General features: G+C 32.0%; 2 protein-coding genes, 1 long non-coding RNA gene and 2 other non-coding genes across 8 annotated transcripts; 1 reads left to right on the top strand and 4 right to left on the bottom strand.

Moving 5' to 3' along the window:
- TRNAA-CGC lies at positions 450–522 on the bottom strand. Its single transcript has one exon. It is a non-coding gene; the product is annotated as a tRNA-Ala (tRNA).
- Positions 5,288–9,335, top strand: LOC105172359 (protein farnesyltransferase/geranylgeranyltransferase type-1 subunit alpha-like). 4 transcript variants are annotated; one of them, XM_011093746.2, is made up of 6 exons: positions 5,288–5,445; positions 6,047–6,332; positions 6,858–6,967; positions 7,325–7,445; positions 7,578–7,673; positions 8,661–9,335. In XM_011093746.2, exons 2-6 carry the CDS (start codon positions 6,093–6,095, stop codon positions 9,087–9,089), a joined length of 996 nt encoding a protein of 331 aa, XP_011092048.1. In that variant the 5' UTR covers positions 5,288–5,445; positions 6,047–6,092; the 3' UTR covers positions 9,090–9,335. The 4 variants fall into 4 exon arrangements, with proteins under 4 accessions (XP_011092048.1, XP_011092051.1, XP_011092050.1 ...); XM_011093749.2 differs by having other exon boundaries at positions 5,289–5,445; positions 6,066–6,332; XM_011093748.2 differs by having other exon boundaries at positions 5,301–5,480; positions 6,066–6,332.
- On the bottom strand, positions 9,612–9,684 carry TRNAA-CGC. Its single transcript has one exon. It is a non-coding gene; the product is annotated as a tRNA-Ala (tRNA).
- On the bottom strand, positions 10,991–14,613 carry LOC105172369 (zinc finger CCCH domain-containing protein 48). The gene is made up of 10 exons (XM_020697029.1): positions 14,466–14,613; positions 12,869–13,459; positions 12,651–12,746; positions 12,476–12,565; positions 12,272–12,373; positions 12,025–12,174; positions 11,777–11,896; positions 11,639–11,698; positions 11,386–11,483; positions 10,991–11,290 (listed from the first exon to the last, which is right to left on the bottom strand). Exons 2-10 carry the CDS (start codon positions 13,448–13,450, stop codon positions 11,143–11,145), a joined length of 1,446 nt encoding a protein of 481 aa, XP_020552688.1. The 5' UTR covers positions 13,451–13,459; positions 14,466–14,613; the 3' UTR covers positions 10,991–11,142.
- Positions 16,876–17,809, bottom strand: LOC110012724. Its single transcript, XR_002287927.1, has 2 exons — positions 17,715–17,809; positions 16,876–17,605 (listed from the first exon to the last, which is right to left on the bottom strand). It is a non-coding gene; the product is annotated as an uncharacterized LOC110012724 (long non-coding RNA).

The raw sequence follows: 19,540 nt of genomic DNA, 5'->3' as shown, positions 1-19,540 counted from the left end.
GCGCGAAAATTTGTATAAAAAAAAATACATATTTTTCAGAAAACTGATGTTTTATAATGTTTCTCTATCCGGAAAATTCATTTTACCAAGAAAGAAATTGGTATTGAGGTCATCATCCTCTACTCTGATTAAATGGTATCTCTTCCTTTTTTATCCATACCAATCCTATCCTTTCTTTCTATACAATAATAAATAATAAATAATAAATTTATGTAAATTTATAATTAATTTTTATAAGAATTGTTAATCAGATGAACTGAGAGATAATTTAAATATTAATATATTTAAATCTGAAATTAACAAGTCCTCATTCATTAATCAACGCAGTATATATCTATTAAAAAGAATAGTGAAGTAAGGATAAATATTTTTATATATCAGTCACTTTCAGTTGAATTCTCTTAAATACCCCATTTCAACATTTGAAGCTCTATTTGGTTGGCAAAAAATGGAGGTGCGGGGAATCGAACCCCGTGCCTCTCGCATGCGAAGCGAGCGCTTTACCATATGAGCTACACCCCCTCATTTCATAAATGTTGTAGTTAATTCTATTCCCAAAATTAATTTAAAAAGATAAATCATTTTATTATGTGATGGAATTATCAATTTCCAATATAATTTTCTTTCCATCATTTTTATTACTGTGATGATAATATTATTGTTACAACTTCGTATTAATATTAATAAAATTATAGATAGTACTATTAATAAGATAAGGAAAAACTACAAAAGTTTGACAGATTATAGATACTCTTTTGTTATTTGAAAACTTACCTATACTCTTTAATTTTAACTGTCGTCTAACAATTAGCTCATTCTGTTAGTTTCCGTTAGAAATCCATCCATTTTTATGGTAAACTGACCAAAATGCCATTGTGGACTAAGAATTATAATTTTATTTATTCTTTTATTGACTAAGTGGATAAATTTTTTTTATAATTTTTCATCCATGGCGTTCAAATTTTTTACATCTTTTTAGAAAAAGAAAAAAAAAAATTATTGAGGGCATAGTTGATAATTTCATATATTAATCCAAGGATTACATAATTTTATCAAAAATCAAGGAATTTTGTAATTTTTCAAACAATAAGAAGATATTTGTAATTATACCAAATTTTATTAAAAAAACTCTTTGTAATTTACCATAAAATAAATGAATAAAAATTTGAAAAAAAACTCTACAAGATAAACTAATCATCATCATTTGAACATGTATATTCAACTCAAGCTCGAGTCCAAAACTTTTGAACTTGATCTTGGATTTGTATATCTTTTTCCTTATGTATAATATGGGTGAATAACAATTTACTCCCGTGATATTGAAAATGAGCAAATTATCTCTCTATAAAAAAAAATATAGCAGTTTACCCCCTTGTATTTTGAAAAGTGAAGCAATTTACCTCCCTAGCTAAGGAGGTAAATTGTTTATTTTAAAAAACATAGGGAGGTAAATTATTGTATTTTAAAACATATGGGGAGATAAATTGTAATTTTATTTTTTCATCGAAGAATAATTGCTCATTTATAATATCATAGAAAGATATTTGCATTATTTCCAATACAAAATATATATTTTGATCTTATGGGTAAAGTATAGTAATCTAAATTTTTTAGATTAATGTGTTAGTGTTGTTGCATCATAGTTTAAAGCAACAAATTGACCTATCAATTTATCAAACAAACAGATAATGAAACAGAGGTTGCAAAAATATGAATCTTGAATTCTCTCTCCTTTTAACTTCCTTATATTTGCTTAAATGTTTCATAGAAGAGCCAAATTTCCCTATTTATTCATTTCTTGAAAGTATAAATTGAGGGGCAATAAGATCTAGTTTTGTTAGTGAAATTGAGACCCTATGACCATAGAGGTCATGAGTTCGAGCCCCGTTTATGCGCGGGTTGTTATTTCCACTAAATAGTAGGTGATGTTTGCCTTATAAGATAAGTCTACTGCACTAAAGAAATAAGCGAGCGCAAATTATCAATATGAAAACAACTAAATTACAACGAACTTTTATAATATCTGACACAATTATAAATATTTCTTTCTTGTTTTGAAAATCATAAATGCCCTTAATTTAACGTTCATCCAACAACTATAAGGGTAAATGGTACATAAAAAATAGTTTATGGAGGCAAAGTGTATTTTACCCTAACGGCTCGAATTCAATTAGTACAGAAATAATCAAATTCACTCTAATTATTAATCAAAACCAAATTCAAATGCATAAAAGTTTAAACTCAATAGTGATTAATTAAAATAAACTCAAACAATTCAAGCAATCATTTCATGGGACTTGCTTGAGAAGCTACTTTGAAGAAACCCTATGAAAAATGGAAGTTAAAGGTGGCTCCTAGTGAAAATAGAAAGCTCCAAAGCTCAAGCTGATTCTCAACTAAAATTATTAATATTTTTTTTCTTTCAAAAATTATAAATATCTCCTAAAATTATAAATATTCTAAATAAATATTCCTTTATAACCGCTCATTGTAAAAGAATATTTATTACAGTATTTGTAATTGTTTAAACGAGGGGTATTTGTAATTAAGGTAAACCTCATGGAAGCCCCTTCTGATTTACCTTTAATATTAACGTACTATTTTAGTAAGGGTTAAATACACTTTCCACCCATGAGATATGTATATATTGTCGGACTTACTCTCCTATGACTAGAAAACATATTAATTTTCGCTATGGTTAGCTACTATAGTCAAAAGATCAAAAACATGACAAATACAAATCAACCACCACTTTGTAACGACTATTAGCCATTATTTTCCTCAGAGATAAGTTCAGCAACAATACTGTCCAATGAGGGAAGAAGCCGCCAGTAAAAGAGTCAGAGGCGCTGCTAGCATCTGAAATTGGAACGGATACGCCCTCCTTTAGACAGTGGGAGCACTAGATGACTCGTCTATATCGTACCGAGTGCAAGTGTAGTCAAAATATTAGCCATGGCTAAAACTATGACAAATGTTTTAACTACAACTAAAACTCATAACAAATATTGATTAATCGTGGTAAAATTAAGATTTTGATTTTATTTAACTGTGATTAATAGTATTAATTTACCATAACTTTTGAGCCGTTGTCATTTATATTGTATCTAAAACTCAATTTTTTTGTAGTTTATATAGAAGATAACAAAACCCCTCTTCACAATTCGAATTTTTTATGTTGAAAATGCCTTTATTATTTACACCCACTAAAATATGTTTATTATAGTCATTCCATTAAATCATAATTTGAATTATTATAGAATTATTTTTTATAATAAATAATACCAAAAATTTATGATTTTTATAATTAGTATGAAAATATGTACAAACTCTATATTGTTACACCACGATCTACACATCCTTACATGAATTTTTTTAGCATAGATAATTTATTTTGTAAAACAAATTTGCATAAATTGGGCTTGAAAATATTTTTTTTTATCTTATATAATTTATAAAAAATTATAAATTTTAAATATTATTTTTGAATAAAAATGAGTAAAATTTTAAAATCATTAAGAGTAGTTTTGTGGGAGATTTTTTTATAAAACATACTTTAGGACGTAAAAACACAGTACCAAGAGTAAGTTAGAAGGGCATTTTTGTCCTATCCATGACAAATTATTTTGTTTAAGGGATTTTTGTTCGTTTCATATTTTAAGAAATAATTGCAACCATAAGCATAATTCAGAGGTGTAAAATGTATTTAACTCTTTTAGTAAAACCAAACACGACAAATGGTTATTCAACGTAGGGGCCGTTTGCAAATATTTAAAATAAATAATTATTAGTTTATTATTAAAAATAATATTTTATTAGGTAAATATTATATTTGGTCCCTTAAGTTTTTGTTTAAAATTATTTTATTCCTCAGGTTCATTTCTTAACATTAGCATTCTTAAACTTTAATTTTTGTCTTAGTTTGGTCCCTCTGACCATTTCTCGACGAAAATGAGGCCGAATTTTGACTCTTTGGAGGGTAAAATGGTCAATATTTTTCATTTGATAGTTGACTCTTTGGAGGGTAAAATGGTCAATAATTTTCATTAGATAGTCCTTAAGTTTGTAAAGTTGTCAAATTAATCCTTTCCTACACAAAAAAAATAACTTTTTAATATTTCTTTTATACTGATATGTTGTAATTATCTTATGTGAATAATGAAAACTTTAAACTAGGGCTGGCAGATGGGTCGAGCCGGCTCGACTTTGAGCTCGAGCTCAGTTTTACTTGTTCACCAGCTCGCGAGCTGGTGAATATATATATATATATATATTTATATTTATATATATTTTTATTTTTGAATTTTTTATATATTTATTTTTATATTTAATATTTGATCAATTTTATAATCTAAATTAACCATATATTATAATTATTAATCAATATCATACATTTTATTTTGAATAATAATAAATTATGGTACTTTTATTTATACATTTTATTTTTATAAAAAAATAAATTTAATCAACAACTTAGTAAATTATAATATTTTTTATAATTAAAATTATTTATTTAATATGATATATATAACTTTATGTTATATTTTAATATATATTTTTATTACGTTAATATTTTTTAAATTGACTAGTAATTCACTTATGATTTTTTATTATTTATAAATTTATGTTAAAATTTAGTAATTCCTATGAATTAATCTAGAAATCATAATAATAATAATAACAACAACAGCAACAACAATAATAATAATAATAATTATGATGATGATGATGGTTGAACAATTCTAATTATTATTTTATTATATATATAATGAGATTAAAAAGTTTAATCAATAATTACGATATCTTAAAATTCGGGTATACCTGATTCATACGAAATTTAAATATATAAAAGACTGTATCCATTAGATCATATCAGACGGTATGATCTAAAATCACATGGCCTGATTCAACAATACAGCGCTTTGAATGATTACTCTTATGTTTTGAGTACTCTATCTAGACATCCGTATATCCAATAAGTCTAAAACTTTACCAAATATATTTTTTTGTAAGTTTTATCATATGTAACGGTTTGATCTGAATTTTGATGGCGCGATTAACCCATGTTGTTCGATAATGTTAGATGATAGTTACATAAATATTATACTAATATTTATAAATATATAAATTTTGCAGATTATGAACATATATTAATTTCAACTATATCTATATAAAAATTTTATAATTCAAACTCATGATTTAAAATGATGATAATGATAATAATTATAATAATAATAATAATAATACAAAATGTCAAACCCATCTCTTTCTCTCTCTCTTTTTATCGTTCTTTTCTTCTTCCTCCTTTCTCTCTTCTTTCTGTTTCTATCTCCATTCTTTCCCCAAACCATTCTCTAAAAACCCTAGCCCCCAAATTCACGACAACAAGAAAGGCAAGTCGACAACGAGGACAGCAACGAGTGCGGCGATGAGTGCGCCTTCCAGGTATTGTCTTGTTGCTGTTCTGTTTGGAATTCCAGGTAATGATCAACAACGAAAAGTCTATTTTTGCTGTTCTGTTTGGAATTGTCTTGTTGTTGCCGTTCTGTTTGTCGAGCTCGAGTTGAGCTCATCGGCTCGAGCTCGAGAATAGAGTGTCGAGCTCTATAAAATTGACATGCTCTAATCAATGACTGCCAATGAAAATAGAGTTACATTCTACGTGTCCATTTCATAAAGTCAACAGAAATATTGACAAGCACTCTAAATGGACATTTCAATCTTCAATCTCTATTTCTGTTTACCAAATGAGCATTTCTACCTTCAAATGGGCAAATTTATCCTACAGGCAACATGGCTTTGCAGATTCACATTTATTAGTGTAATTGTGACAGAACTTTCCCTTGTGGGTTTAAATGAGAAGCAAGATACAACCTTTTCCCTGTAAATAATTTATCTTCATTCTGATAAATGTGTGGGCTTCTTAACAAATAATTTATCTTTTCCCTTGTGTTCACTTCACTCTCAAAGAAATTCTTTCAATTTTAATTCTTCTTATAGTTTTATACTAAAAAAATAGAAGCTATTGGCCTTTTCCGAATTCAAGGTGTTCGCTTTACCTTCAGTCGTAAAGCCTTGCAACTGAGGTCGACATGAATCGCGGGGTTGAAGAAGAGAGAGCCAAAATACCCATGAGGCAGAGACCCGAATGGGCTGATATTCGGCCCGTCCCGCAATATGACGGCCCGAATCCGGTCGTGCCGATTGCTTACACCGATGAGTTCAGCGAAACCATGGATTACTTTAGAGCCGTATACTTGGCGGATGAGCGATCCCCACGCGCACTTCAACTCACTAAAGAAGCCATTTTTCTCAATTCAGGGAATTACACTGTAATCTTCTTCTTCTTCTTTATTTGTTGGTTTATACTTTTTCTTAACTGAATTTAACTAGATATGAACAATACGAGGGCAGTTGATGTAATTGTTGAAATTATATTTGTTAATTATAGCTGTAAGCGTACACAATTTTTTTATTGTTTTGGGAACTATGTGATGCTAAGATTGGAAGAGTGAGATTCCCAAAGCATGATCTGACGCATAATTCTAGCTGTTAATGTAAAGACTGTGGGTTCATCCGTGGACGTATATAAAGCTGAGGCGAATATACATGCTCCACTGTTTGTGTATTTTGTAGTTGGTTTGCGTGAGAAATACATTGTGGATGCGTGATTTGCCAAGTTTGGATTGAGTCCTCCTTTTGCTATACATGGAATAACACAAATACAACAATGTTATTTAGGGAGCGATGAGTGATTTTTTAATGTATAAATGTCAAGGGCTGACTAGTTTTGACTAGAATGTCTTTCTTGAAGACCCCTTGGTATAAAGTCTGTGCTGAAAATTTCTTCTATTTAGGTGTGGCAATTCAGACGTCTAATACTCGATGCACTTAGTGTTGATTTGCATGAAGAATTGCATTTCGTTGACCAGGCTACAAAAGATAATTCCAAAAACTATCAAATATGGTAAGCTGTTAATTTACTGATTTGTGGATATGGTGTGTAAAATAGTCCAATTTGAACCTGATCCATATAACTTTTACTGTAAAAGTCACTTTGCATGTTCTCCCCGCATCATTCAGCTTCTTTTTCCTCCCTACTTGTAAATTTTTATATTCATGTAAAATCTGGTGAACTCTCAATTACCCTTTTCAAGAGGAATGCTAGGAGAAAATGCGTTAAATCTGTCTCTGTTATTGGCTGTCGGAGATTACCAAAGTTGCCCTGCCTGTAGACCCTGAATCTAGAGTGAGAAAAGAGACTAAGTGTTGTGTTCATTATTTTCTCTACATCGGCTGGCATTTCAAGCTATTCAATTTTTAGGCATCATAGGCGGTGGGTTGCTGAGAAGCTTGGGACTCAAATAGCAAGTAAGGAGCTTGAATTCACCAGGGAAATCTTCTCTCAGGATGCAAAGAACTATCATGCCTGGTCCCATAGGCAGGTGTGCTGAATTCACTTTTTCTTGTTTCTAGGGCAGAAAAACAAATTAAACCTAAAGAAAACAGCAAGTTTTCGTTCTTAGATCTCCTTTTTGTTGTCCTACACCACATTATGGTAAAATTTCTCTATGCAGTGGGTTCTTCAGGCTCTTGGAGGATGGGAAAATGAGCTTGCCTACTGCGATGAGCTCCTCGAAGATGATATTTTCAACAATTCTGCTTGGAACCAGGTGCTTTTAAAATGTTCATCTTATGAATGCTTGCTTTGAGTTCAAACATAAACTATCACATGCACTGAGTAGTGAATATGTTAGTATTCTTAATGGTTTTAACTAACTCATCTGTGGATAATTAATAGGTGAGTAGAAACAGAGCACGGTATCTAGAAATAGAGAACTTTAAGAGGAAACTTACATTTCTTTTGCAATCCAAATCTGTAGAATCATATTTCTATCCAACCAATATGAGAAATCATTAAAATAATTTTGGAAAGATACATAGAAGAGGATCCAGGCTACGGAAGTTTTGGGTTTGTTCTCCAGTTTGGCCTTGGTTTTGCACCCATTTTTTATTGACTGGAAAGGTGGATTGAAATTGTGGGTGTAGATAGAAAATTGGAATATTGGAGAGAAAGTAGTCAAAAGGATAGTAAGATCAAGCAAATGAGTGGATTGATGGTTGCTGGAGCATGGATGGAAAATGGCATAAGGAAACTAATTTGTGGACAGTATTGATTTGGATGAAGTGGAAGCAAAAGGAATTTACCAAAATGTGGGGAAACTTAAAAACTACTGACCCAAATGGTTAGAGATAGCAAAATGAGCTTCTTTTCCATTACAAAAGAGTATAGATTTTCAGTTAAACTTGTCGGTTCTCTATGTTAGAAAACAATTTGGGGCTTGCCACCAGAAAGTTGGATATGTGGATTCTGCAGCTGCCGAGAATGTTGATATTCAGAAATGAGAGCTGATTTTCAGCTTCAGTGAAGTCAAGCGAGTAGCTCAGTATATGAGATGGATTAAAGTTTAGCCCCTCAAAGAAACTCATAAGGGGGAAAAAAGAAGAAGTGTGGTGGGTGTTTCTTGGTATCTTTAACCAGGATGCCATGGACTTCTGGGTCTTTGGCTAATAACATTCAGTTTCTCTTAACCTTGAATAATCAGTATTCTTATTTTCTTGGCTAATTTTTGATGCTGTGATTTTTTTCTCGTTTGCAGAGATATTTTGTTGTAACTAGGTCTCCTCTCTTAGGGGGCTTAGAGGTCATGCGGGACTCTGAAGTTGCTTTTGCAATTAAGGCTATTTTAGCCAAACCTGAGAATGAAAGTCCTTGGAGATATCTGCGCGGACTTTACAAAAACGATGTGAACTCTCTAGTTAATGACCCTCGAGTTGCATCAGTTTGCTTGGACGTTTTGTTGGACAAAAGAGATTGTGTTCACGCTTTGAACATGGTTTTGGATCTTCTCAGCCATCGCCACCAACCTAGCAACGAGTTGAAAGATGCAGTTGATGCTGTGTCTCCGGACCCAAAGCCCTCCGATTCAAACTTTGCTGAAAGAGTATGTTCTATCTTGCAATTGGTAGATCCCATAAGAGCAAGTTATTGGAGGTGGCGCAAGACCAGTATTCCTGCTCAAGATTAATACCGAGGTAAAGAAACAGTCTTTGTCTAAGTCCATAAAAATCGAATAGCGATCCTCTATAACTACTCCGAGTATTCATGAACCTAGGAAATGAGTTTGTACTAGGTCAGATTTAACTTGGAACTCCCATTTGAATGGGAGCCTGTGAGAGAGAGCTCTCAGAATATTACAAATCCATTGTACCTAACTGCTGTTCTTGTTGGTGCCAGTTCAACTAGTTTAGACTTTTAAAAAGAATTATATGTACCACGCCTGTTTCATTTTCATTTGCAGTTTTTGATTTTTGAAACACTAATTAAAGTGAAAATATATTTATTTATATATATTCTCATTACAAATATGTTGATCTGACACCGCAGTCTAATATAAATTAGAATCTTATTAATAAAATTAACAAGTCCTCATTCATTAATCAACGCAGTATATATCTATAAATATATACAAACTCTTATATCGAGTTTCAGTTGAATTCTCTTAAATACCCCTTTTCAATAGTTGAAGCTCTATTTGGTGGGCAAAAAATGGAGGTGCGGGGAATCGAACCCCGTGCCTCTCGCATGCGAAGCGAGCGCTCTACCATATGAGCTACACCCCCTCATGTAACGAACCTTGTAGTTAAATATTCATCATACTATTCTCATAAAAAAGTCTTTGTAATTATATCAAATTTCATAAAAAAAGTTTTTGTAATTATGTCAAATTTCATAAAAAAAGTCTTTGTAATTATGTCAAATTTCATAAAAAAGGTCTTTGTAATTATGTCAAATTTTATAAAAAAAAGTCTTTGTAATTTACCCTAAAATAAATGAATAAAAATTCGAAAAAAAAAACTCTACAAGATAGCTAGTCATGATCATTTGAACATGTATATTCAACTCAAGCTCGAGTCCAAAACTTTTGAACTTGATCTTGGATTTGTATATCTTTTTCCTCATGTATAATATGGGTGAATAACAATTTACCCCCGTGATGTTGAAAATGAGCAAATTATCTCTGTACAGAAAAAATATAGCAATTTACCTCCCTATCTAAGGAGGTAAATTATTTATGTTAAAAAATATAGAGAGGTAAATTATTGTATTTTAGAAAATACAGGGAGATAAATTGCAATTTTTTTTCATCGAAAAATAATTTGCTCATTTGCAATATCACACAAGAATATTTACATTTTTTCCAATATAAAATATATATTATGATCTTATGGGTAAAGTACAGTAATCCAAATTTTTTAGATTAACGTGTTTGTGTTGTTGCATCATAGTTTAAAGCAACAAATTCACCTATCAATTCATCAAACAAACAGATAATGAAACAGAGGTTGCAAAAATATGATATTTGCTTAAATATTTCGTAGAAGAGCCAAATTTCCCTATTTATTCATTTTCATCAAAGTATAAATTTAGGGGCAATAAGATCTGATTTTGTTGGTGAAATTGAGGTTCTATGTCTTTAGAAGTCATGAGTTCAAGCCCCGTTTATGTGTGGATTGTTATTTCTACTGAATAGTAGGTGGTATTTGCCTTATAAAATAAGTCTACCACGATAAAGAAATAAGCGAGCGGAAATTGTCAATATGAAAACAACTAAATTGCAACGAACTTTCATAAAAGATGACATTTATAAATATTTCTTTTTTGTTTTGATAATCATAAATACTCATAATTTAACGTTCATCCAACAACTAGTATAATTTCTTGATCTTTGCTAGATTTTCATTGATTTTACCCTTGTGAACTTTGAATTTATAATTTTACTTTAAATTTTTTTTGTAGACTAAGTAGATTTTTTTCTTTAATTTTTCAAAGTTTTTGTTTTATAATTTTCTAAAGAAAAATATACAGTAAAAGCAAAATTAACAATTCCACCTCTATCCAAAGAGTAAAAGAACAGATTGGTAGAGATGAAGAAGAATATATGAATAATTGAACGCAAGTGCATATACAAAATTGTGGCCTTTTTACATCGCTGGTGTTCTGGAGACAGTTATCAACAATCTAAATGACGAGATTGCCTGAAAAACATATCAACAGCATTCTCTCTTCATCAAGTAGAGTTACAACGCAGTTTCTTCACATGGAACTCCATGCAATTTCCAGACGGAGATCTCCCCAGTGCCGTCACCCGTAAAAAATAGTCCGTCGCTGCCAATTTCTATCACTTCAACTTCCAGCTTGGAAAATATTCTGCCTCTTTCGGTAAACCTTAAATCACAAAACACAGACATGATTACACAGTTGCCAAAGAGGAGGGGAGAAGATATTGACAGAAACGATATTGGGTCGATGATGATACTCACGAGGGCAAGTCATAGAGGCGGACAGTGTTGTCGTTACATGAGCAGAGCAGAATAGGCTTGGCCTCAGCATCATGTATGCCACAAAGAGCAATAAAACCCTGAAACAGCATTAAATATATTCAAGATTTTCAGAATGCTAAAAAGATTTAAAAGCACTTGACACAGGGATGGGAAATACAGAGGCCAATGGAGGCACTGCACAAATCAATGCATTTTCGGGTAAATTCTTTTCAAGTCAATGTATTTCACTTACACAATCTTCTTTGATCTCATGAATCACGTCTATGGTCCCGCTTTCAGTTGCAGCCCAAATCTATTTGACACACAGAAGTAAAGGAATTTAGCAAGATGCAGCACAGTGCATCCCCAATTGAATTATAAAGAGCCAAACCTTCAGTGTGTTGTCCAGAGAAGCAGATAGCAAATAGTTATCCCAGCAAATGATGGCCGTTACAGCTCTTGTGTGCCGATTTAGTGTATGCAAACAATGCAGATTTTTCCGGTCCCACACCTGGAAAACGGTAAACAAATGAATAATATTAGGTATACATACAAAAAAAAAAAAAAATTGGAAGCAGAAAGGGGCAGAAAAAAGAAAATGGAAGAAAAGAAATAGAAGAGCATTATATGAAAACTTACCCTTATGGTACAGTCTCTTGATCCTGAATAGAGCCTATTGTCAGACCCTACAATAAGTGATGTCACGGCGCCTTGGTGCCCCTTCAGCATTTCAGCAGCCTCCAGGGTAAGAGCCTCCAGATTCAATTTCCATACCAGTATGCTACCATCCTGCAGCCATATAAGTTTTGTTTCATACATAAAATGAGAATCCACAGTGCAGCTAATGCAGCCATAAATATACACGGTGAAAGACCCTGGGAGTTACCTCCATTCCAGCAAACAACTTATCATCATCCAGGACCATGCTACAAACTAACCCAGCAAGTAGACCGAAACCAAACTCAGCATGATGTTGTAGGTTCCATGCCTGTTTGCCAACACAAGTATTAAGTCCATATCGAAAAGGATGAACTGGCATACAGTGACATAGTTCATTGGAACATGATAAAAGAAGAAAGTATATTTATACCTTCAAAGCAGTTTGCAGTCCAACCAATAACCACGAGCCTTCGCTGATTAAACACCCTGCTTCACCATCGGTAATTACAGAACCAGCACACTGCATCCAGAGAAGAACAGAAAAATGAATAACAGAACACCCTATTTACAAGATGACAGTTTCATTGATAGAAACTTATTCCCACCTGACCGGTGTGGCAGTCCCAAGCTCGAATGGTTTTATCCTTGCTACATGAATATAGCCTGTCGGAGCCAGATGGGAGCGAAATCCCAGTCACAGCCTGAGGAAAGTTGTATCAAAGTACTTGTGTATTAGTGAAACCCGTAACAAATGCAAGGCTAAACAGTGGGGACATATAGACCATGATTTTAAACAATACTAAACTCATTTATCAATAAGTACCTTGGTATGGCCTTCTAACTTTTTCAACAATGTGAATCCAGAACCAGAGAACCAAGAGTGCAGATCCTTGCACTTGTCTCCATGGACACAATTTCCTGTGACCCAGTACTTGCATTGCTTTGGCTTAGCTTTTTGAGAGCTAAAATTTTCAGGTTCACTTCTTACAGCTTTCAAAACCTCTGGCTGGGCCTGTATATCACCATGAGTGCTCGAGGAAGCGATGGTCATTTCTATATCCATGTGAACATTCTCATTTCCAGTATTTGCCAAGACGTTCTGATGGCTGCTCTGACCACTTCTACTGGTGTGCATGCCTCCTTTATTACTTGAAAGGGTGGCAGTCTCGGGGTTCTTATATTTAGGACTCCTCCAGGTCATCTTTCTGGATTGCATTCCACGAACGTCCTTCGCTGGTGCCAACTGGATCTCACGAGATTGTGGAGGTGGCAATTCTCTGTGCATGAACCTACATGGATTCCTATTGCATCTCCCTGCAAGCCAGTAGGTGCAGACTTGGGTTTTCACAGGCAGTCTTCCAAATCCATCACAGGTTGAGACTCTAGTTGCTGCCTTGACTGCCATCTTATAATACTAAACCAAAACAGAATAACAGAACAATCAAAAACTGAACCAAGTTGGTGAAACTCAAACCATAAAGCCTGCTGCTTCCGCTATATAAAGTTGAAGGAACCCAAACATGAGCAAGTGCACCAAAATCCAAATATCATCGACTCCAGATTGTTTCTTCAATTCAGTGCCACAAGAAAAAGTTTACAATCTAGAAACAGAAACCCTAAAATTCCAACCATACTGTCTGCATGCACAATTTCACTGAGGGACTATAAGTGAAAACCAGACACAACATCGTCCAATTTCTTGATATTTAAGACATGGAAGAACCACTTAAATCAAAACCTATCTAAAGCAGATAATTCCAGAAATCATCATCAGCCGGGACCATAACTTTCCATAATTAAATGATCCGGTAATAGCGCATATGAGCAACCATTGCTTCCAAGATTCTTATTTCTTGAACCAAAACATAATCTCCCAACAAAGATCCACGCGTGGGAGACAAAATTCACTGAGGGACTATAAGCAAAAACCAGACACAAACAGCGTCCAAAATCTTGCATATAAGACATGAAAGAACCTCAAAAATCATAACCTAAGGGAAGCAGAAAATGAATCCCACATCCAATGATACTATCTTCATCAGCCAGGCCATAACTTTCCGTAGTAACATCAGAATCATCCAGCAGTCACGTATATCAGAACCGTCGTTTCCAAGATTCGTATTTCTTGAACCAATCTCCCGAGACAGATCGACAACGTAGCAGAAAATTTACTCGAGTCGAAGAATGCAACATACTTGTAAGAAACAGTTAAACCTCGCTAATCAAATACAAAAAGAGTCCTGAACAAAGAAGCCCTTAGTTTCAACTCCCTCAAAAGCCACGACAAGAAATCCAAGAACTCCAGACCAATCATTGCCGATTCTTGAGAACCCATCGATGATGATGATTGGGTTGATCGATTGAAAACGTACACAAATCGAAAACTCTAAGAATATACACAGAATCAAAAGATAGCAAACCTGATGATATTGAACCAAAATCTCCGAAAATAAAACTTCTCTGATCAGAGATGAATGATCAAGGTTTGATAAGAGCAATTGAACAAAGAACTTATTTTTTTTTTTTTCTGAGTAATTTGAGGAGCAAAACTGATCTAATGCTACGTCAAACTCCTATATATAGACGCGAGAATTTAGGATCAATTAAACTAAATACTTGAAATTCAACACATCTTTTTTGTTTTCTTCGCTTTCTTTTTTAGAAATAACCAAACTCAATGAATTTTTTACCATAAAAGAAATTCCCACTTCCCTTTTTACAGATATGAATTTTACCGATCAGTAATAATAATGCCATTAATTTGAATATTGTATATTCTAATCCGAATTTCTTTTCATATAATTATAAATATTTTTAGTTATTTAAAAAATTATTAATATTTTTTAAATTTTAATATTGTTTAAAAATTAATTCATCGCATTAGTTTTTATTAAATTTTTATTTATTTTTTTATGATATATTGACCAAAATATTCATATAAAAAGAATTATGATTTTTTTAATTTTTTATGGATTAAGTGGATAACTTTTTTAGAATTTTTTGAAATTTTTTCATCTACTCTGTTCGATTATTTTATAATTTTTTATTTATTTTAACAAAAATACAGTAAAGAAAAAGTTGATAATTCCATACCCCCATTTAAGAATTATATAATTTTATCAAATATTTGAAAATATTTATAACTTTTTGAATAACAAGAGGTATTAATAGTTATGTCAAAACCTCAGTGGAGGTCATCGAAATGTACCCTTATTTTTATGTATATTTCAAGAATTAGACCTCTTTAAAAATGTGGAATTAATTATGTTTAGACCTCTTTAAAAATTATGTTTAAAAATGTGAAATTAATTTTCATGTATTTATAAATTAGAATTAATTATGTTTAGACCTCTTTAAAAATGTGAAATTACACTTTTACCCCAAAAAGTTTAGAAATTACATTTGCACCCTTAAAAAATTCACTTACACTTGACCCTCTTTTGTTAGGATTTAGATGAAAAATGCTAATGTTAGTAAAAATAATTCCATAAAGTTTTAAATTTTACCCTTAACTCAACGTTTTCATGCAATAATTTAGTGTTTATGAATGAAAAATGTAATTACGTTAACATCACTTTCTCTCTCGCTCTATATATGTATATTACATTTATTCTTTTATAAGTACAAAAATATTCATGAGAATGTTAAATGATAAGAAAAGTTAAAAATTCATGTATTTCTCTTTGCTTACATTAGCATTTTCTACCCAAACCCTAATGAAAGGGGTCAGATGTAAATTCAGAATTTTCAAAATTGGTATAAGTGTAATTTCCAAAATTCTCCGAAATAAAATATAATTTAGCATTTTTTAAAGAGTTGTAAGGATAATCAATCTTAAAAATTAAGTTAAATTGTAAATAAGCGTCAATAATTCATGAACATATAAAAATAAAGGGTTAAATTCATTTTGACCCCCTGTGATATATCAAAATATAGAAAATCCCCCTAAAAAAATTTTAATATAAAAAATCATTCCTATGTTATCGATAAATAATCACACTCGCCCCTTGGTCAACTTAAACCTATTTTTTTTTAAAATAATAGCTCAAATACCCATTCTAGTCAACCGTTCAAATTAAATCTATTAATATATAATTATTTTGAATGATAATATATATAATTTATAACTATTAAAATATATTTATAATATATAAAATTATAATCTATAAAAAAATTCAAAATAAGAAATATAACCCCCTATCCATCCCCCCCCCCCCCTCCCCCCCTCCCCCGCCTCCCTCCTCCCCTTCCCTCGCCCACTGCCCATTTGGGTAACATCGGTCGTCGAAGTCGCCTAGGGGTGAGGACGGTGCGCGCGCCCTCCTCTTCTGCAGCAGCAACGGCATATTCGTTGTCGTCTCTCTTTTTTTTTTAAATATATAATTTTTAATTAATTTAATTAAAATTATATTTATAAATAATTAAATAGTTATTATATAAAATAATATTTTATTATTAATAAATATATATATTAGATGTGAGAGAAGGACAAAAATATTAAAACAATATATTTTTATAGTAAATTCGCAGTCAAAGCACGTGTGACTCAATTTCTATACATAGGGGGTTTTTTGAACTTTATTTTATATCACAGGGGGGGATCGATACTTTAATTTTCATAAGAAGTTTTTTAAACAGTCCTATTATCACAGGGAGAGTAATTTATCTTCTTCCTCAATTTTTTTAGATAGAGACATAAATTGCTTCATTTCAAAAAATACATGAAAATAAATTACTGTATTTTAAAAGATACAAAGAGGTAAATTGTATTTCTTTTCCATATAGAGTAATTTACTCATTTGCGATATTACAGGTTTTTTCTCCGTGACACTCTCTCTCTCTCATAGAAAAAGAAAAAAATCTAAGAAATTCAAGTTCTTCATTTTGACGAACACAATTTTCCTTAGTATTCTAACAATTTAGAAAAGAAAACATACATAGAAAAGTGTCTCGCTAGCTTTTAAATATGACAAGTTTTTCTAGGGGTCTCGTTTAGGCTCGCCAACGTTGCTCTATTATTAACCCATGGTCACGATTTCGCATGTTTGTGCTTCTCTCACCTCTCCTCAAGTATATTCTTGGTAGTCCGTGGGTCAAGATCTTCCTCAGGGAATATAAATATCAATGAAGATCAACGGTGCAATAATCAAATAAAACAAACTATATATATAGAGAAAAATATAATTTAAATATTAGAGGAGAGAGTAGAAGTCAGTTCGGTTGTGTTGGAAAATAACAATGTTTAATCCATAAGATAAATTATATCGCAAGTATAATAATTTATGTGCACACTAAATATAAAATTACATTGGCACATAATCGTGGATCGAGTAAACCTGTAGCGGTGGAAGTATGTCGATCGACATATCCGGGTCTAACTCGTCTACAAGCTCATGCCTTAATTCGATCATAAACACGTCAATTTTCTCGTTGTTTTGAAGATCATCCCAAGAACATTTTCAAGATTCCCGCATGTTGGATCTCGCTTTGAATCTTACCCACGAACGCACCTTGCTCGCCATGTTGGATTACTACTAAAGTAATCCACTTATTTACACACCTTTAAATCCAAGAAATCTATGGTGATGCTCTTAGAAAAAACATAGAGAGATATATGTAGGAAGCTGCTTCGCTTCGGAAGCGTATAAAAAACCAGATCAAGGGTGTACCTTTGATCTTTCCCAGGCGTTCAGCTAGGGGTGGCAACGAGTCGAGCTCGGCCATTTTTGTTGAGCTCGAGCTCGAGCTCGACTCTGCAACTTCATCTCCGAGATACATAGACAACTGAAATAAATGTTATGTGAGTACATTTGAACTGCATGCACCTAATGTATAACCAAACTCTGAAATGCCTTAGTGCAACTAAGGTGCACTATAAAATACAGAACAAGATAAGAAGATACGGACCTGATGCTTCAAGGAGTCCAAACCCCCACTGAGTTCCGCGGCATTCTCTTTCAAAGCAGAAAATATGTCTTTAGAGTCTGCAAGAAGCAAATGCTATCAGATCATTTACGTCAGTTCTTTCAAAGAGAAGCCCAGAAACATGTTGAGCACCCCTCCTATCCTAGCTCTTTTAGAATCACTTCATTTATCACATTGAAGCATGAGATAGAAATCATCCAGCTGTTCATGACAAATCACAGGCAGCAAACCAAGAGGAATATTTTGATGCACCACAATTAGAATTCTCGTGATTCTGCTACTACATAATTGAGCTTCTGCAGCAACACAATTCAATTGTGCAGCAGAATCCAATTAAACAGCCCTAATGCACAATGGAAATATAAGATTTCAAAGGTTGCAGTAGAATTTGATTTTGAATTCTGCAATTCTTCTAATTCTCAAGCAACAGAATGCAGACTCAATGCAATTTTACAGAAAAATTCATTTACACATCATAAAAGCACAAGAGAGAGTTAAGAGTTTCAAAGTTCTTACTTGAGTAACACTTTTCCACTTGCCCCTCTTCCTTTGGATTCTTAACCTTGTGTTCTCAATCTCTCCCTACGCCAATAGCAGCGTTCATTCTTTCTCAATTTGTGAATAACTTTGGTGTATCCACATGAAAATAAAGCTCATGAGTTTGTGTACAAACAATAAAAAAAAGCTATTGCACACAAATAGAAGAAACATAATTCAAACAACTTTGTGATCATCAATAGCTTGTTTAGCTTACATAGGCAAAAAACAATCTATATAAATAGGAAAAATCAAATCATTTTACAATAGAGAATTGAAGACACATATTTCTTGGTAAAACTGAAAATTGAAAGTGAACATATAAACAAAGAAGGTTTAATTTTTACAACAATATCGTATGGTGAAATTATGTTCATTGTCGAACATGTGCCTCTAGATCCAACTGGTTCAAATGCCAATGAACTGTGTCCTATATTTTGTTCTGAGGTAATTATTGATTAAATTTTTTAATCTCATTATATATATAATAAAATAATAATTAGAATTGTTCAATCATCATCATCATCATCATCATCATTATTATTATTATTATTATTATTATTAGATTAATTCATAGAATTACTAAATTTTGACATAAATTTATAAATAATAAAAAATCATAAGTGAATTACTTGCCAATTTAAAAAATGTATAACGTAATACAAATATATATTAAAATATAACATAAAGATATTATAATAATTTTAATTATAAAAAATATTATACTTTACTAAGTTGTTGATTGAATTTATTTTAATATAAAGATCAAATGTATAAATAAAAGTACCATAATTTATTATTATCCAAAATAAAATATATGATGTTGATTAATAATTATAATATATGATCAATTTATATTATAAAACTGATTAAATATTAAATATAAAATTAAATATATAAAGAATTCAAAAATAAATATATATATATAAAAAAAATAAAAAATATTCACCAGCTCGCGAGCTGGTGAACACTTCAAACCCAGCTCGAGCTCGAGCTCGATAGGAGCTCGAGCTCGAGCCGGCTCCCCCCCCCC

This window comes from Sesamum indicum, linkage group LG10 (genome assembly GCF_000512975.1).
Source record: "Sesamum indicum cultivar Zhongzhi No. 13 linkage group LG10, S_indicum_v1.0, whole genome shotgun sequence".
NCBI lineage: Eukaryota > Viridiplantae > Streptophyta > Magnoliopsida > Lamiales > Pedaliaceae > Sesamum > Sesamum indicum.
The sequence above is the reverse complement of the archived record's forward strand: the minus strand, read 5'-3'. Positions and strand labels throughout refer to the sequence as shown.